Here is a 16,359-nt window from a genome sequence, read left to right on the forward strand (position 1 = left end):
AGTTATTTAACTTTTGAATATGCAGTTCTTTTCAGCTCTATACTAATTTTTGTTCCTGTTTTGATGAATGTGTCGTGATTTTCTGTGTTTTTGTTGAAGTGACATCATGTGTTTTTGTATAAAGTGGTTTAGAGTTCACATCTGTATATTCAGTGAAATAAACTCAAAGATGTTTGTGTTACTCTTTTCTTCTTCTTCAGAATCTGGTGACCTCAGATGATGGAGGACCATAACGCAGATTGTCAGGGGATGGAGGAGACCTTAGTGGACTTCAGAGAAACCAGTACCGACCAGCTGTCCAACAACAACAGACCCACCTGGTCAAATGGTAAATGATCCTCATTTGGTAAAGAAGATGTCTTGTTTTTTTTAATAAATTTATAGAAACCTGTGATGGGGAGGGTTTGGTTAATGGTGGAACAAAGTTTCCGTTTAGCAGGTTAGTGTTTTCACTAACTTTGAAAACCATTAGGGGAATTCGCTTCCATTAAATTTGAATCTGGTACGTTCAAGTACACTGATCTAAAAATATGACTGTTTTCCATACTGAAGGTGTACAAGAGAAGGATGATTCACACAGAGCAATGTTACGTTATACAAAGCTAAACAAAGCTAAGCGCCCCCCCGGTGATGTCACCACACTTTCAGTGCTTTTTCCTCTCATATCTACCACAAACAGTCTCTGACTAATGGTGACAGTTCATGGCCAAACCATGAAAACAACTTGAAAAACCCATTTTCACACTCAGAAACATAGAAACACGCAGAAACATTGCACACATAATTCAGACCCAGCATGCTTTGCAATGCTCACACTGTCTCTGGGACGTGACTCTCTCACACATCTTTAATATAAACAAATTTATCACAGAGAGAATATTGATGATGACGTATAGTAACTTTGTAGTTATTAACTGCAAAGAGGATTGTCAAAGTGAGTTAAGTATAGTAAATGACACAAGGGAGACGTCCGACAAACATTGAATGCATCACTCAGCTTCTGTTCCGCCTTTTGGTTCCCTTTCGGTCAGTACACTCAGTACAACACAGTAGTATGGGGATTGCGCCCTCGCGAGACCAACCTGAAGAAGTTTCTTTCAACATGCCTGTCAAGGCAAATGAGACTGCTGCATACACAGGAGGCCCCGCCCTCCTGGCCTATAAATATGCAGCGTGGTCTCATTTCCCTAATCTTTTTGCACTTCATCTCGATTTAACCTGATTGCAGGTCCCCTGTATGTGACTCAACTGTCCGACTGGAGGTGAGCTCGCTCCCTACCTAGGGCGTCACTACAAGGTTCTGATCCTGCTTACTGCTTGTTTAGCCTGCTAACTGGCATTTGTTTGCCCGTTTAGCCCAGCTAACACACATCTTTTCCACTTGCTGTTTTTCTAGCCTGTTTAGCTTGCTAACTGGTCTAGGTCGCTCTTCCCTGTTTAGCCTTGCTGCTAACGAGGAAAAGTATAGAACATCACAGCTAACTTTCTGCCTGTTTAGCTTGCTAACGGGTAAAAATTTACTCTCTTTCTCTGTTGCTAACATGGCACCGGAGAAGCGCAAGAGAAAAATCAAAGCCTCTAGCAAAGCTAGCAAGGCGGGAAGCCCAGGTTCACGTCCATGTCCAAGCGCATGTGGATTTTTTATTTCGGAAGTGGACACCCAAGAAGCTTGCCCAGTGTGTCTCGGCATGTTGCATGCTAAGGCGGCACTTGCTAACCCGGAGTCATGTGCGCATTGTAGCCGACTCCGAAAATCGACCCTGGAGAAGCGTGTGGGATTACTGACAAAAATGTTAGGAAATTCAACCGCAGCGAGAGACCCGCTGTTGTCTGAGGCTCTTGGACCGACCACAGAGCTGGAGTCCGATGAGATGGACGACAGCACCACGGCGTTGTCATGGGGTGAGCAGATGGACAGGCTCCTTCCCATGGATGACGCAGATGAACTTAGATGGACTTAGAAAACATGGAGCCAGCTGGTCTGTCGCACATCCCACCCATGGATGACACGTTGGCGGCCCACTTGGCACCCAAGGCAAACATATCAGCCGGCAAACCCACGTTCCCCAGCAAACAGTGCCGGTTCTCAGCAACACAGCTGGAGAAAATCTGTGTGCGCGCTTAATACGGCCTCAATGCTGCAGGCGTATCAGGCTGAAAAGCTGCAGGAGCTGCAGGAAGCTTTAAAGTCAAGAAGAAATGTCGCAGAACCACTGGACAGGTCTGCAGGACAGCAGATTTTATCCTTTGGCTGTTGGGCACCGTAGCTATTGCCCTGGAAAAAAGCATGGCGGAAGCGGTTGTCGCTCAGCGACACTTGTGGCTCACTCTCACCGAGCTGCCAGAAAGCCAGCGCTCCATTTTTCTCCAGCAGGCCGTCGAATCCACTGGACTATTTGGAGAAGCTTTGGAAAAGATCCAGAACTGCTGCAATCAAAGAAGGAAGCAGGAGGAGGCACTGCAATGACATCCGCTACCCGGACAACCGGCATGGTCCAAGCAAAGCACCGCTTTGTCTTGAGACAAGCGAGGGCATCAAAATCTTCATCAACAGTGAGGGAGAGGAAACAGCAGTCAGCCTAGCTCTACAGATGTTTTCAGAACAATCAGAACCTCTCCACCAACAGGGAAAACAGAGAGCCTCTCAGATTCAGTCTGTGTCGGAGTTAAAAAGAAAAACAGATTAAGCGGACAAAAATGTTTAGGAACACATATTTCTCATCTCTCTGTGGAATAAAGGAAAAATGTTATCATCAAGCACCAAAATTAATAAAAGCAAGTTGTGTTCACACTGTTTTGTCTCAAGATTCAGAAATAAAGGGCGATTTTGCCCCTTTTTTCACAAACCAAACTTCAACCATGAAGGAGACGGAGCTCTGGCTGACAGAGTTAAACTCTCCTCCCCGCTTAAATCTGTGTCCAGTAGAGGGTGTAGTGAGCCCACAAATGAACACGCCATTCAGGCTCTCTTCAAAACGTGAGGGCATGGCGCGCATGCGCACCATCGTAATGGATCATGGGAACTGTAGTCCGAGGTTACAAATTGCAATTCAGCAAGCCTCCTCTACCGTTCAGAGGGACTGTAATGTCAAAAATACAGCCAGATCTTGCTCCAACTCTGAAAAAGGAGATTTGTTCACTCCTAGAAAAAGGAGCAATAAGAATTGTCCCCCCTCAGGATGCAAACAGCGTTTTTTACAGTCGCTATTTTGTAATTCCAAAAAAGGACAAGGGTCTCCGCCCAATATTGGATCTGAGACAGTTAAACAGAAAACTGAGATCATTCAAGTTCAGAATGCACCAAGTAATGCAATCTGTGCGTCCGGGGGATTGGTTCACGTCAGTGGATTTGAACGACGCTTACTTTCACATCTCAATCCTACCAAAACACAGAAAGTTTCTGCGTTTTGCCTTTGAGAATACGGCATACGAATATCAGGTCCTGCCATTCGGACTGTCTCTGGCTCCTCGAGTATTTACAAAATGCCTCGAGGCAGCATTGACACCGATCAGGAGTCAGGGAGTCCGAACCCTAGACTACCTGGACGATTTATTAATTTTAGCGGATTCACCCCATCAGGTCAGAGCTCATGTAATACACTATATTTTGAGAATTTTATCCACAATTTGTTTATTACAAGACAAGAAAATCAAGGGTATAAATCATTACATAATTTTATTGTTACCTGCAAAGGACAAAAAAAATAATTTCAACACTCTATTTTGGGTCTGAAGCTGACTGAAATACTGTCAAAACTAAAAGGGAAAAAGATCGAACCAAAGGAGGACAGATGTTGTTTCCCAGTATACCCAGAGAGAGGAGCTCTCCTTTCTCCCTCCTCAGACCGAGTTTGGGGAAGAAGATCGAAGTTTGCTCTTTCACTCACAGACATTATTAACTTATGTTTCCAGGTTGGTAATGTGTGAAACAGGTGAAAACTGTCCCTCCTAAAGTGTGAAGTAGTGAATAAAATTGGTATCGAGTTTGTGGTCACATATTCAGGTGTGTAACGGAGCGAGTTCTGTCGTAACGGCGACAGAAGCTATTTAGCGTTAGCGGCTACCTAGCATTAGCAGCTACTTAGCATTGACCGTTACGTATAACAGCGGGCGGGGTTACACTCTGATCCAACTGTATTCTTCTGCATTAAGCAGAAGAAACCAGTCACAGATGAAAGAGGACCAATGGGAAGTATTACATCTACCTCACCCCTTAAGCTGCTGTGCATTGATTTCCTGCACTTGGAGACCAGCAAGGGTGGGTATGAGTACATCCTGGTCATCATAGATCATTTCACCAGGTTTGCTCAAGCCTATCTCACCAAGAACAAAGCTGGTAAGATGGCAGCAGACTGACTTTTCAATGATTTCATCCCAAGGTTTGGGTATCCGGCCAAACTCCATCATGACCAGGGCTAGGAGTTCGAAAATGAGCTCTTTAAGAATCTCAGATGAATAGCTGGTGTGGCTCACTCACGAACTTCCACGTACCACCCTCAGGGTAATCCAGCTGAACGACTGAATCGCACCCTACTACAAATGCTCCGGACTCTAGGGGAGAAGGAGAAAGACAACTGGAAGGATCACCTACCTCATGTGCTTCATGCATATAATTGTACAAAGCACGGGGCTACAGGGTTTTCCCCTTACTATTTGTTGTATGGTCGACATCCCTGCCTACCTGTGGACATTCTTTTTGGCCTTCTAACAGAGCAACAAAATGACATCACAGAGCCAAGTGGATATGCTGAGAGGTGGGCTGGAAAGATGGCAGAAGCGTATCAAATAGTCAATGTGAACAGCCAACGGTCCAGTTCAAAGGGAAAATTGCACTATGATAAGAGGAGTAGAGGTGTTGTCCTACAGCCTGGGGATAGAGTCCTAGTATGAAACTTCAGCGAACAAGGAGGTCCTGGAAAGCTCAGACTGTACTGGGAGCAGCAGATCTTTGTTGTGAGAGAACAGGTGGGCGACAATCCCATCTACAAAGTCAGCCTTGAGGTGGGAGGTCGTCCAGTTCGCACCTTGCACCGAAACTTGTTTTTACAAGTGAACGACTTACTTATAGAGCCGGTCCAGAACCCCAACGTAAGTGCAGCAAAATCACGAAAGAGAGTCAAAAAGAGTTCAAATGGCCTTCAGTCCAGACATGATGTACCGCAACCAACCACGAGTGACTCTGATGAAGAGGAGGATGAGGAAGCACCTCGTTACTGGCTTCGAATCCAAGTGGGAAACCACCCCCCAAGAGTTCAGCCACTTGATCGAAATGGTACCAGTGACTTCCGAGAGATAGTTGAAAAGGATGAGACCAATCTGAGGGAGACAATCCCTGCAGAACCGGAACAGGAAAGAGAGGACAATGGAAGTGAAATGCAGATGGTGACCAGTGAGGATGAACAAGGCGGCAAGGAGCTACAGTCGCCATCCCCGAAGGATCTACATTTTGCCCCTCAGGAGGACAACGTTCCCATACCGCAGACAGAAAATCCAGTTCCCCTGAGACGCTCTACAAGAGAAAGACGACCACCCTAACTAACGACTAACCCTAACCCATCTCTGGGTCAACCAGTGCATCAGCCACGCTCCGCGGTGAATGCAATTGGAATCCAAACGAGCCAGTGCCTGCACCAGTGTTTCCCCTTACCAAACTTTCACCCTATCCAACCCCCATACATAAACCCCTACCCTTACTTACCGGTGGTGCATCCAGCCCACAGTGGATAAGACACCTTGGACAGTTTCCCACATTTAACACACATCTAACACACACATTGTGATATTTATTGTAAATGGATGATATCTGAATTGATTTGTGTGAAATCCTTTGATCTTACCTTTGCTGCCAAGCTTGAGGAGACTGTATTCTACCCACTAAAGTGGAGGGCTCATGATGTTGTAGGATAACAAAAGGACACTGAGACATAAGTACATTGACTGAGGAAAGTTTATTGTATGATTTCATAATTGTGTAAATTTATAATAAACCAGACCGAGTTTGGGGAATAAGATGGAAGTTTGCTCCTTCACTCACGGACATTATTAACTTATGTTTCCAGGTTTCCCGGACTTCCACTCAGAGTGAGGAGCTGAGGCAGGAGGCCGGTCAGACCAAACATCATTTGTTACAATTGTTTCACCCTGTTTGAAACGTGTAACAGTCACACAGCTCTGCTGATGTCACACCTGCAGTCTCTGGGTTTTGTGATAAAGAGAGAAAAGTCAGCTGGTCCCCAGTCATAAGATCTGTTATATGGGTCTCGAGCTAGATTCTGTAGAAAATTACGCACAGTTATCCCAACGGAGGATAACAGCATTCCATCAGTGTTTAGCTCTTTTTCAGCGCGAAGGTGTGTTAACGATCAAGCACTGCCAGCACCTCTTAGGTTTTATGGCCTCTATATTAGCAGTCCCACTCGGTCTGCTACAGATGAGGAGGTTTCAATGCTGGGTTCACATGAAACAGAAACGAGCCCCCCTGCAGCAAAATCGGGTGAGGATCTCTCCATCCTGCCTGCAGGCGCTCATGCCTTGGAGAAACACAGCATTTCTCAACAGAGGGGTTCCCCTGGGTCGTGTTTTATCTCGTGTGTCACGACAGATGCGCCAATGTTCGGCTGGGGAGGAATATGCAAAAACAGACACACCAGCGATGTATGGTCTCGGAACCAGAGCCAACTACATATAAATCAGTTGCAGATGATGGCAGTTTTTCTCTCTTTAAAACATTTCAGCAAAATGGGGCTGATTTCACATCAACATGTGTTGGTGCGCAACGACAACAGCTGTGTAGTCGCTCACATAAACAGACAAGGAGGCACACGTTCACTGCCCCTCCTCCGTCTGACATGTGAGCTGTTACAATGGTACAATGGTGTCAATCTGGATTAAAAAAAGGACAGATAGTAAAGACAGAGGCTGATAAAGGCACAGGCATTGAATACCTTTAAGTCAAACCAGTTTGAGACAGGTTTAATCACAAGACAGCCTAATGAGTAACTAGAATACAGCATAGGTCTCGAGTCTTTGTGTCTTTTAGCAGAAATATAAAACATGAGACGGTATGAAAAAAAAAGGTTTTCACAAGAATAATGAACTTAGAAGTCAGCATTTAACAAAACTTACCATTCAAGGTTCGAGCTTTCCTCTTGTTTCTATATATAAGCCTCAGGACTATTTCCTCAGGATGGTTCAATGTTATGAAGATCATCTTTTACTGTTAGCTGTATTTTGTGTACATAATATTTAAATAACGTGGAGATCTACGGTTCTAATTAATGCCTGGCGCTCCTTCCTGGGCTTGTTTATGTCTGTTTACTGTCAGGAGCGGGTTTGGGATCAATTTCACTCAAAAATAACAATCAAATTGTCTTCCAGATAGCATTTAATCTGGTGGTACTTTTACCATGTCTGTGGTTTTATAAATTTCAACAATGCAAGCCCAAACCACGATAAAGCCTCCACCGTGCTTAACAGGGGTACAGGACATCACTTCTTATTTTTAGATGATCTTTTTGATAATAAATAATAGGCAGCTATCATTATTCAGTTAATTTGACAGGATAAGTGTTTTTAATATTATAATTATTAGATAATAACAGTTTTATGTACCTGTGCAGGGTTGAAAACACAAAAACACGAAGACAGCAGCAAAAACATAAAAAACATTCGACTTCCGGTTTCCATGTTGAAAATTCTTCTCCTAAAAACTTTTCTCTTCGCTCCGAAAAACAAAATAAAAATCATGAGCCGGGAGTCAAAACGCTCCCAGATGAGCACGAACTAAAGGGCTATCTGAACCTACTCATTCTAAAACACGACATATCCGGCAAATCACGTGTCTACTGTGTGGGGTCACGTGACCGCAGTCGCTTACCAAAATAAAAGCAGCGAACTCTTTCCAAACGTCCTTTTTCACATCACTAAGTTCTGTGATAAAACACAATATTTGTTGTTTATTCATTTATCTTTTCATTTAATATCGTTCAATATTAAAAGGTCTGACTTCTGCTATTACTCTTTGTGCTGTAATGACCTATTTATTACAGTTAATTTTGACTTATTTAATTTTATGTACAAAAAACAATTAAAACTACAACTAGCCTACTTTATGTGCAGAACTTCATAAGATTACTAAAGCCCAAACACATCCTGCCTATATGTCACAATGGCCTAAAACCTTCAGAAAGCTTCAGTTTGCACAAACATGTAATTGGTGTAATTTTAGCATTTTTATTATGTATATACAGTAAATACTTCTTCTCTTATAGAAGTAGATTGTATGCACATTTAATTTTATTCTTGCAGTAAAGCATATATGCATGGAATGAAAGAAAGGTTTGACCTAACTTTATATTTTGCTTTAACTAATGTATCAACCAGAAAAATTAAAATCAATAATTTCAAAATGTGTTAATATTTGTAATTCATTTGTGTCTTTGCATGTACAAATACTGCAAACAACATCAAAAAATGCTACAAATCAACAAACATAACCAGTGTTTGAGAACTTTAGAGAAAAATACTTTATTAGATAGCAAAATAGGAATCATTATAGTGATGTTGTCTAGGCAAAACATTAATTAAACAAGAGCATTTGTACCGAGCCAAAAAAGAGGGAACAAAAGACAGTGATCTGCATAAATCTGTTTTTAGTACATTCATAAGAAGAGGAAAATTACCCTTTAACGCTGCTAAAGATACTGTGTTACATGGATCTTTAGCTTTACATGAGATTTGACAAAATTCATTTTATACCCTGAGAAAGAGACAAATATTGACAATACAAAAATTGTAGCATTGATGGGCAATGTCAGTGCAAATATGCAATCACAAAAGATGAAAAATAAGAGGCATGCTAGCTCTGTGGTCAGTGCCACGGTCTGCATGTTTTGTGCAAGATCATTCAATGTGGCAACATCCTGCATGAACAAACAGCCAAAAGAAGAAAAGAAGGAAGGAGCAAAAGAGGTAAAAAAGGAAAAGAAATGTTTCTGGACAAGTAAAAGAACAATTTAAGAAGACTGGAAGACTACTAGAGTTCAAAAATAGGCAGTGATTTGAATCAAAGAATATTAGAGTATCGTCTGCATATAGTGTGACTCTGAGCTCCGCTTCTCGTTCTGTAACGTAACAAATTAAAAACATTCTGCCATGTCAAAAAGTAGGGATTAAGAGAGGTTATCAGGACTATTAACCCAATAGAGGATAAAGTTTCAGACCTCATCCCATTGGTTCAAACTGCAATTGTGGCAGAGTACTAAAGTCGACTCTTTCAACTTAGAATAACATCCCTTCAATATAATACTTAAGTGCAAACAGTGCCTCCTCTCCCGTGATAGGAAATTTAAATAGTTTCTGTGCAGTTGGGATTTTTGAGGAGTTTTAAAAAATGAATCAAAGTTATGGCAGTATTAGATTAATAAATGTTGCACCAAAAATCATAAATTGTAGTTTACCCTCCTCTTAACGAGGTTGGCCAATTCTCTGCTGGGTTTAGCTAATAAGGCCTTTTTCCATGGACTCCACTCAGCCTTACTTTATAGGTCTACTCAGCAAGGCTTCAGAGTATTTCCATCGGGTGATCCATCTGCTTCAAGCTCGATTATTAAGACCTACTTGGCCATGGTTCCAAGAGAGTCAAGTTGAGTCAAAGATTTGACGCCAGCAGACTGCAGGCAACTGATTGGCAAGAAAGCAATGATAAACACGAAAGCAAATTCAGCCCACTATTTTAAGAAACCTCACAAGCTTTGTTTTCATTATAGCTAGACCAGTTAGAAGATAGACCAAATGGACTTGATTTACAGGCTTTGACCAGCAGAAGGGAGGTGGCCCCGGCCTGGCCACTGCACTTTTATAGACAATGGCAGATGGTGACCGTTTTGTGACTTTATTTCACTTGTTTGCACATTGTCGTGTTGCGTTTGTCTCGGATAGACAAAAAACATCAACGGAAGTTTTGGGCAGCTGTGCTACGACAATCCCCTCCCACATCGAGGTAGCACTCGAGATATATTGAAAACCAACTGGACCAAAAGTTGAAGTGAATCATGGTGACACCAACAATAGAAATAGTTTTAGTTCAGCATTCTCTAGTAGCAAGGTGTTGAGAGAGAGGAGCGTGTTGTGTTCAGGTTCTTAAATCAGAACATTGAAGAACTGTAAACACAAAGACTTCAAATTAGGTCTGAAAAAAGACAAGTTCATTAAAGCTGCACTTCAAAGACAACTCTTTACCTCAGTCATAATTTGACTAAATGTCTGGGCAGCTGGTTGAAAGTGCATAGTGCACTTGATGTGTGACTGTGGTGTCCTTTGAGTGATTTTCTTTCATTATGTCCTGCTTCGGCATGTTTTGTCTCCTGAATTAAGAGTCTAAATTTACAAGACTGAGCTGAGGTTTGGCAGAACAGATTCAAAACGAAGATGTGGATTGATGAGCTGTGAAACTATCTGAAGTAAAGAAAGGAATATCTTTTTGGTGTCATGGATTAAACACAAACAGCTGGAAATTCACAGAACCGGGTCTCTGTTTTCCAGGATGATTTTTTAAAGTGAGGTAAAAAGTTTGGTGTTTCTCTCTGAAAGTAAATCTCTTACAGTTTTTAATTCCCTTTAAGGTTTGAGTCTAAAAGACAAACACAAGTTTAAATTAAATCACAAATACATTTGTCTAGATTGCACCGTTAACTCCTTCCTGATCTGGTTCTCTACCGGCCTCCATACAGGTGGATCTTAACAAATGAAATGGTCTCCCAGTAGTCCTTGTGGCCCTTTTCATAGATGGCGTAGATGTACTTTTCATCGTCTACAGAACCGCTGTTGAATGATGTAATGCAGGAGTAAGCACTTGGTCCTTCCCATATCTGGATGGCTTTATTTTCCCAAGATTTTCCATTTGTGAAGGACCATCGTAACGTCAGGTTCACTCCTGAGGGGGTCAGTGTGGAAGTGGGAGGTGAGTTAGTTACTTGTTAGTTACTCATTACTTTTGTTCTTACTAAAGATAAACAGTATTTCTGTTTCAATTTTGAAGTACAGCCCATTTTGTCTTTTTTTTCTTACTTGTCCTGTCCGGCATTGTGACACTTAGAATTATTGTCTGAGTGTCAAAGTGATGCCCAACAGATTTACTTTCACAAGCAGAGCATTATGGCTGGACTTAATGCTCCACTTGATATATAAATTAAATTTTATTAGAATTGCTCTGGGCTTGTTTCAGATGTAATGGACATGGGGATGAAAAACAACGAAGATAACAAAGCAGAAAAGTGAGAGGAGGGTTAAAAGGTAAAGAAGGAGATAGGAATAGAGGAGAGAGAGGTATAAAGAAAACACAAATCAACATCATTGAAGTCTGTCTCTAGACCTGCGGAAATAAAAAAAAAAGACAAAACCAAGAAACCACAACAACAAACAACATATATAATGATACTTATAACATCATTAGGAAGTATTTTATACAGTACATGGTAATACAATATATATTTGATGGCCACCACAACCCAACTGAGTGTGTATCTGATAAACACCTGAATCTAAACACCTGTGTGAGCATGCTTATCACTATAAGGTTTCTCCATAAAAATGTTCAATAGTGGATGTGGGGACCCACAGACCCGTCCCCACAGGACACAATGGTAACACAGGGAAGACCGGAACCACAGACACACAGCAGTCTCCAAGCCCAGAACTCCGGGAGTCCCCAACAGGGACACCCGCACCCCCCAGAGAGAGAAGCAAAGGGAAGCCCCGGGCGATCCCCAGCAACCACAATGCAGAAACCCCAGGAGGCTGCAGCGACGAGTCCACAGGCCCCACCGGCAACCCACCTCTCCAGAGTAGATCCGGCCATAGACACCGAGCCCCGTGTCCCGAGGTCATACCACCCCCCAACAGAGGCCCGACAGAGCCAGGGCACCCAGGCCCCAGAAGGCAGCTACCAGGGCAGGCCTGCACACACCCCACCACCCAGCCCCAGCTGCTGAGAGCCGCCAATGCAGGGGGGCCCACCACCGGAGGGGAGCACGACACACCAAATGGGGGGCCAAAATTGATCCAAGACAGGGGATCACCTAAAACCCAACCTGAGACATAAACAGGCACACAGAGACAGCCCGACAGAACCTCTGTCACGCCGTCCATGAGCCCACCCACCCGACAGCGACCGCAAGCCGGCCCCAGGCCAGGGGCCAGAGCAGCAGGGAGCAGCAGCTGAGGAAGGCCGGCCCAGCGCACCAATGATCAGGCATCCCTACAGCCCCACACCACAGGCCCGGAGAAGCTCCGGCCCGCCCCCCCTCCCCCCCCCCCCCACACACACAGCACCCCACCGCGAATGTCACATCAGACCGACCAGCCAGCACCCCGTCAAAGTGAAGCCACGCCCCTGACCGCCGCCATGCACCACCAATGACCACACACACACAACCACAGCCGATCCCCCTCCAGAACCCGGCAGCCACCCCAGCCAAAGGGCCAGCCATTGCAACCAGGAACCCTGATCAAAAGATCCAAACAACCCAGGGAGAACTGGAGCACCGGCCCCACCCCCAATCGCACCCCAAGGCCCAACACCCACCCACAGCCCAGACCCCAACCAGGCAGCCTACCCCCCCTCCCTGCCCCTGACCCCAAATGTCAAACGGAGAACGAGGGTTTAAGGAAAAAAAATTATATATGTATATATACACATATATATAAATAATTAACAGGAAGACCCAACTACTCCCTCCTCCCACTCAAATAAGGTGTTGGTGCATGTTGTTATATAGTGCGTTTAAAATGGGGGGGATGAGGCAGCAACTGGCACAGACCCACCCCCTCCCCAGAGAGCAGGCAGTGCCCGTTCACCTCCCCAACCCTTGCCCAGAACCCTAAATGTCTACGTGCTACATATGAGAGTGGGCACAGGTCCCGGAGGTGAGAATGATTACACATCCCACCCCATATATGTCACCTTGTACCCACTCCTGTCCCTATATATGCATGTGTCGTGAGAATGTTATATGTGAGTGTCTAGGTTGTTTAATAAAATTGGGGCCCAGGTCTCCACGAGCCATGGAGATGAAGGATCCTCCCCGCAGCTCAGTAGTGCACCTGAACCCCAAGGCCCTGCTTGAGTGGTGGTGTAATGGAGTGGACGGAGGAAGATGTCGGGATGGGGAGGAACAACTGAGGTGGCAATGCCCTCTCAGGGGGTCAGCTCCCCCACTGACCCCAATAGGCACCCCCATTCTCTGAGATCCACCAGGGGAGGGAGGCTCCAGTACATTCATCCAGGATACCGCACCACTGGGACCCAGGCCACAGACCGGCACATAGCCCCAAGGACCGACCAGAACCCGGGCCAGTGACCCAACCCCCCCCACCCTGAGATTGTCCAGACCCCCAACCTGATCCCCAGCTCAACACCCAGCCCCCTGACCAAAGAAGCCACCAAACTCCAGCAGCGACAATCAGCCAGGAGTGCCCGAACAGCCGCAGATAGCGCACCACGATGACCGAGAGCGCACCCCTACCCCCACAAAAGGACCGACCAGTCCACCACAGTAACACCCACAATGAGAGTACCCCACGCAAGGGAAGGCACATGCCTAACACGGCCAGACACCCCCAGGCCAGCAGTGCAGAGCCACCCGACCGAGAGCCCCCAATACACCCCCAGCAGTCACATGCTGAAGTGTCCCTGGGCAAGACACTGAACCCCTCATTGACTCCGATGTGTGTCCCATCGGTGTATGAATGTGATCTAAAGTTCTGATTAGTCTCTTTAGAATGATTTGTTCAATTAGCTTTGTAGAGATCTAGTAGAGTGCTGTACGAATGGGTAAATGAGGCACAGATTGTAGTGTAAAGTGCTTTGAGTATCTGGATAAGATAGAAAGGCGCTATATAAGTACAGTCCATTTACCATTTACCATTTGGTCTGATGTGGAAGTACAGGCTGTCTCAAGACTGATGTAATCCAACAACAGGTCTTTATACTGTTTAATACTAAGAGTAATTTTATTTTTCCAATTCATGAGTATAGTTTTTTTTGCTATACATAAAGCAGTAAAAATCATGTGAATTGACTTTGTTTCCAAGGTGACATCATCTAAGTGGCCCAATAAGCAAACTGACAGAGAGAGTGGAATATTACATCTCAGACACTTTGATAAGTCTTCACATATTCGGCACCAAAACCTCTGAACAGGTGGACAGAACCAAAATGTGTGGATGTAATTGTCAGGAATATTGTCTGTACACTGTGAGCAAACATTAGACAATGCGAAACCCATCCTGAACATCCGATGACCTGTGTAGTGTACTCTATGAAGGACTTTGTATTGTATTAATTGTAAATTGGGGTTTTTAATCGTCTTAAAAGTTCTTAGACATATCTGAGACCAGAAGTTTTGGTCAAAGTTGACTGACAAGTCTGTCTCCCGTTTTACAATGGGAAGGGATATCGATTCATCTATTTTAATGAATGTCTGGTAAAACTTAGATAGTAATTTGGGAGGGTTAAGATTTAGGAATTCTAATACACTTGTTGGTATTTCAATTCTAGTGTTATTAAGGTTAAATTTATTTTTTGTTATAGATTTAATATGTTGATATTCTAAAAATGTATTCTAATCAATCCCATATTGTGTTATTAATCTGTTAAATGGGATATAGTTTACGTCCTCATATATATGTTCCAAATATTCGATTCCTTTACACCTCCAACCTGGGAAGTTTATCATATTATTCTGTTGTAGGATGTCAGGGTTGTTCCAGATGGGTGCACGTCTGCATGGAATTAGTGAAGACTCTGTCATTTTAAGAAACTCCCACCAAGCTGTCAGAGAGGAGCTGATATTGATGCTTTTAAAGCATTCCTGTCATTTTATGTTTGAGTTAATGAATGGAAGGTCCGAGATCATTATATTATTGCAAAGTGTCTGTTCTACGTCTAGCCAGGGTTCATCAAGGGGTGTGTGTTTTATCCATCTTGAGATGTATTCTAGCCTGTTGGCTAGAAAATAATAGTAGAAATTGGGTAGCTCTAGTCCTCCTTTATCTTTGGTCTTCTGTAGTGTTTTTAGTTTAATACGTGGGGGTTTATCTTTCCAGAGAAATTTAGAGATGGAGGAGTCCAGAGATCTAAACCAGTCAGATGATGGTTTATTTGGAATCATCGAGAATAGATAGTTTATTTTAGGCAAAACCATCATTTTTATTGAAGCAATCCTTCCCATGAGAGACAAGGGTAGAGATTTCCATTTAGCAATATCATCCACAATTTTCTTTAAAAATGGGATGTGGTTTAGTTTAGTTAAATCTGCCAATCTAGGAGAGACTTTGATACCCAAGTACGTAATATTCCATGACTGCAGTTGTATAGTAAGTGAATTGTTGAAATAGCAATTAATTGGCAGAACTGTGGATTTTATCCAGTTTATAGAGTAATCTGAAACTCTTGAAAAAGAGTTTATCAATCCAATAACCTGAGAGAGGGAGGTTTGTGAATGCTGGAGGAAGAGCAACACATCATCAGCATATAGACTGATTTTGTGCTCTATGTTCTTGCATTTTATGCCTTTAATATGTGTAGTTTGCCTGATTGCTGCGGCCAGCGGTTCAATGAAAATAGCAAACAGTGAGGGGGAGAGTGGACATCCCTGCCTCATGCCCCTTTGCAGAAGAAAGCTAGCAGATATTTGATTATTTGTCCTAATGCATGCTGATGGGGAAGCATATAATATTTTTAACCAGTTTATGAAATAATTTTCAAAAACAAATTTATGCAAGGCTGCAAATAAAAACTTCCAGTAAACTCTTATCAAAAGCTTTTTCTGCATCTAGAGAGAATATTGCTGTTTCAGTATTTTTACTGTAAGAATAATCTATTAAATTAAATAATCTGCGTGAATTTGTTGATGAATGCCTCCCTTTTATAAAACCAGTTTGGTCAAGATGTATTATGAGAGGAGTTATCTTTTCCAATTTTTTGAGAGGGCTTTACAAATTATTTTAAGATCAACATTGATAAGGGATATGGGACGATAACCGGTAAAACATTACATTACTTTTGTTCTTACTAAAGGTAAACAGTATTTCTGTTTCCATTTTGTCTTGAATGTTATGTCACTTCATCAGAAGAAAATGTATTAACGCTTCTTACTGTGGTGCTCGTTGGAAGGGTTGGAGAAGAAGAGAACTCCGTCTTTTTGCAGAGCTCCGGCGGCTACGACCGGATCCACCAAACTGGTGTCGAAAAACAGCTCCTCTACGGGGAGAGACAACCCTCCATCCAGACTGCGGATCACGATGCGACACTGACAGTGGTAGGTGTTCTGGTTCCGCACGTTGATCATGATGCTGCCG

The 16,359-nt window shown here is 43.4% G+C and overlaps 1 protein-coding gene across 1 annotated transcript in view; it reads left to right on the forward strand.

Moving 5' to 3' along the window:
• The first annotated feature begins 219 nt into the window (after positions 1-219).
• The window catches only part of LOC119425404 (transmembrane protein 268), a 37,613-nt gene continuing 21,473 nt past the window's right edge, over positions 220-16,359 (forward strand). Inside the window, exon 1 of the mRNA XM_037692931.1 lies at positions 220-328. Within this exon, the coding sequence (XP_037548859.1) occupies positions 220-328 (109 nt within the window). The remainder of the gene's footprint in view (positions 329-16,359) is intronic.

This window comes from Nematolebias whitei, chromosome 19 (genome assembly GCF_014905685.2).
Source record: "Nematolebias whitei isolate Nwh7 chromosome 19, NemWhi1, whole genome shotgun sequence".
NCBI lineage: Eukaryota > Metazoa > Chordata > Actinopteri > Cyprinodontiformes > Rivulidae > Nematolebias > Nematolebias whitei.